At 40.8% G+C, this 3,189-nt stretch overlaps 1 protein-coding gene across 1 annotated transcript; it reads left to right on the top strand.

Moving 5' to 3' along the window:
* The first annotated feature begins 223 nt into the window (after nt 1-223).
* Nucleotides 224-2,537, top strand: LOC109011062. The gene is made up of 2 exons (XM_018992104.2): nt 224-1,363; nt 1,783-2,537. Exons 1-2 carry the CDS (start codon nt 293-295, stop codon nt 2,176-2,178), a joined length of 1,467 nt encoding a protein of 488 aa, XP_018847649.2. The 5' UTR covers nt 224-292; the 3' UTR covers nt 2,179-2,537.
* The last annotated feature ends 652 nt before the right edge of the window (nt 2,538-3,189 follow it).

Consider the following 3,189-nt stretch of genomic DNA (forward strand, 5'->3'; position numbering starts at 1 on the left):
GGAGTCGGAAACCAATTTGTGTGTTGGGGGGTGCTAATCCCACTGCTTGGGGCTCCCAGCTAGTGGTATGGGAATTTCTTTTTTTTTTATATTTTTTTATATGTATTTTTTTAATATTTTTTAAAAAATAAAAATATTATAATATTAATAAAAAATATTTTTTTAATTATTAAGTAAAAAATAATAATAAATAAATAAAGAACTGCCGTAAAAATTAGGAGTAAGAATAGTATTTTCCTTGTGTGTATAGTTGTCGGAGTATCTGTTTGAGAAAGCAAAGCGGTGGACTGGTATGGAGGCACCAGCTTGTAAGTTCCCAAGAGTTGGAAACGGCAGAAACGACTCTAGCAGGATAGGCTCAAAAGGGGGTTCTGATCACTACCCAGATGATGAAGAAGATGGAGAACTCAACAGGGCTGGCAATGTTGTCCCAGGAAGCGATGCCGGTGGGAATGCTAATCGAATTCGAGGATGGAACCATTCGCGCATCATTAGGGTTTCGCGTGCCTCGGGTGGTAAAGATCTGCACAGCAAGGTCTGGACGTCCAAGGGCTTGAGAGACCGGAGGGTTAGGCTATCGGTTACTACGGCGATTCAGTTCTATGATCTTCAAGATCGGCTGGGTTACGATCAGCCTAGCAAAGCTGTAGAGTGGCTAATCAAGGCTGCGGCTGATGCTATTGCAGAGCTTCCTTCACTAAATAGTTCTTTTCCTGATACCCCGAAGCAGCTGAGCGATGAGAAGCGGGCGAGTGGAGGTACGGAACAGGGGCTTGATTCAGCTGAGGTTGAGGTAGATGGGGACCTAAATTTCCAGCAAAGTCAAAGCCAGCACCTTTCTTTGTCGAAGTCCGCTTGTAGCAGCACCTCAGAGACGAGCAAGGGCTCCCGTTCGTCTCTCTCGCGGTCTGAAATCCGGGTCAAGGAGGGTGAGCGGGCCCTGGAAAGAGCAGCTAAAGAGAAAGAGAAGGAAAATGACTCCGGTATTGCTCAAAATGTGAACCCCATTTCACACAATACTTCGTTTACCGAGCTTCTCACCGGTGGAATTAGCAGTGTTAACAACAATGCTACACTTCCCATTGAATGGACGCATCAAAACCCCGGTGGTGAGCCTAATGCATTGCATAAGGCGGCGAGGCAGTGGAGTTGTACAATCCCAATGGACTACTCCGAGTCCGGGATATTGGGGCCTTCGTCCGGAGTCCAGCACTCGTCGGGATTTTCTGGACATATCCCTTTAGGCAATTCCATTCCACAAGCAATGACAACATCGGCTGTAAATGCGAATAGTTGGGACCGTATGAAGTGTTTCAAGGCTTCATCTCCAGGAAGTGGGTTCTGTCCCTCAAGTACTAATAAGGTAAATGCGATTTTTCTTTTTTCTTTTTTCTTTTTTTCTTTCTGGTGTGTCCCCTCAAGTCCATATCTCACTTCTATTTCCAGTAGTTGTGCTTTAGAGTTCTAACTTCTACCTCCATATGATGATTTTTTTTCCTTGGAATCTGTCCGCGCGACATTATACGAAGCTTCACAGAACTAACTGCCCCTTTCAGTTGGTCCTTCCCTCAAACTTATAAGTGGGAAACATCATTTGACAATTTCTTTCAGTTGAAAGAACTGAAAGAAATGCTTCTCAGACAGTAGAATGTTGATCATATGCTGATACGCAATTTAACTTTGCAAAGTCCTGAACCAACTACTTCATAAATTCCACACCTTTGACTTTTTTGTTCTTACCATCGTCATGATTATCCTACGATCATTGTTATTGTTGTGTAGCTATTGTCTGGAGAGTGTTTGGTCTCAAATCGCGCAGTCAAGGGTTTCTGCCATGGAGAAGACAGGAAATGGTTCACCAGGGGATGTCCAAGAAACATGGGATGGCTCACACTTGTTGGCTTGATCACATTTTGCATCATGTTTTTCTCTTCTGGAATGGGAATCGTCCCCAGGATTTTGAACCCTGAGATATATCCTCCAAGGTATCGAGGCATCTGTGGAGGAATTGCTGCCTCTGCAAACTGGATCTCAAACCTCATTGTTCCACAGTCCTTCCTGACTTTAACGCATGCCTTTGGATCTTCCTGGACATTCCTCATATTTTTGGCCATTTCTGTTGTTGCCCTGTTATTTTCCTTGATCAACGTCCCAGAAACAAAGGGGCTTCCAATTTGAGCTAGGTGGAGAGTGCGTGCCTGCTCTAGATGAATTGATTTGCTGGACTGTTTGCGCTGGAATGTTCTAATTGCCGTGCTAGCTAATTTGATGCTTGATAAGGTTTGCTTATCTGCTGATATGTTGTCAGCATACGTAGTTTGTCCCATTGTTGGTCTGCATTGTTGTTGATGCAGCAGCAGTTGCTCTTCTAGTTTTGCTGTACAGTGGTATTGTCACTGGAATGTTGCTTCCTCTTGTCATCGAGTTGGTGTGCTGTTTTCTTGACGTAATCCTGTTGGTGTGTTGTTGTTTTCTGTTGCTACCGTACGCGTGGGTGTTGTCATAAGGGGTTGGGGTTAAGTTCCCCTTTATCATTACTTTCATGGCTCAAGAGTTATAAATATTACCCGAAGAAAACACAAGATGCCGGAGCTTAGAGCTTTGCACTTGATCAGGACCGGTTGGACAATCTGCCTGAAAATAAGTACCAACTCTTACAGCACTCCCACCAATGACTTTTTTATCTTATCCTTTAAGATACATTACCAAAATCTATTTTTTATATTTTTTATATTGATTTTTATAATATGTCATATATCAGTTTATTTATTTTTTCTTCATATCATTTAAATATTATATTTTTTAATATTTTTTATTCATTTCAAATATATTATCTAACTATCAATAATATCCTTATATCTTTTGATATTTACAATATCTCTTCATATACAATGTCATATAATTATGTTCTATTTTAAATTAATCCAAATTTATAAGCTAAATCAAAATATAAATTAATTCAAAAAATAAAAAGAAGAGATTATTTTTTCTGATCATTTCAAACTTTGATGAGCAACATGCAGAATGTGGGATTTGTTTTTACAAAATGAAATAGATAGTATCAGTAAACCCAAAGCCATCAACGACCTAAATCATTTCATGCTTGGCCTGTTAGTCAGTTCGACATTTTAACAAGCATCTCTTGTGTGGGTGACAATGCCAATAAGACACCCTACACCCTACGGATCT

The sequence above is a fragment of the Juglans regia genome, chromosome 3 (genome assembly GCF_001411555.2).
Source record: "Juglans regia cultivar Chandler chromosome 3, Walnut 2.0, whole genome shotgun sequence".
In the NCBI taxonomy this organism is placed as follows: domain Eukaryota; kingdom Viridiplantae; phylum Streptophyta; class Magnoliopsida; order Fagales; family Juglandaceae; genus Juglans; species Juglans regia.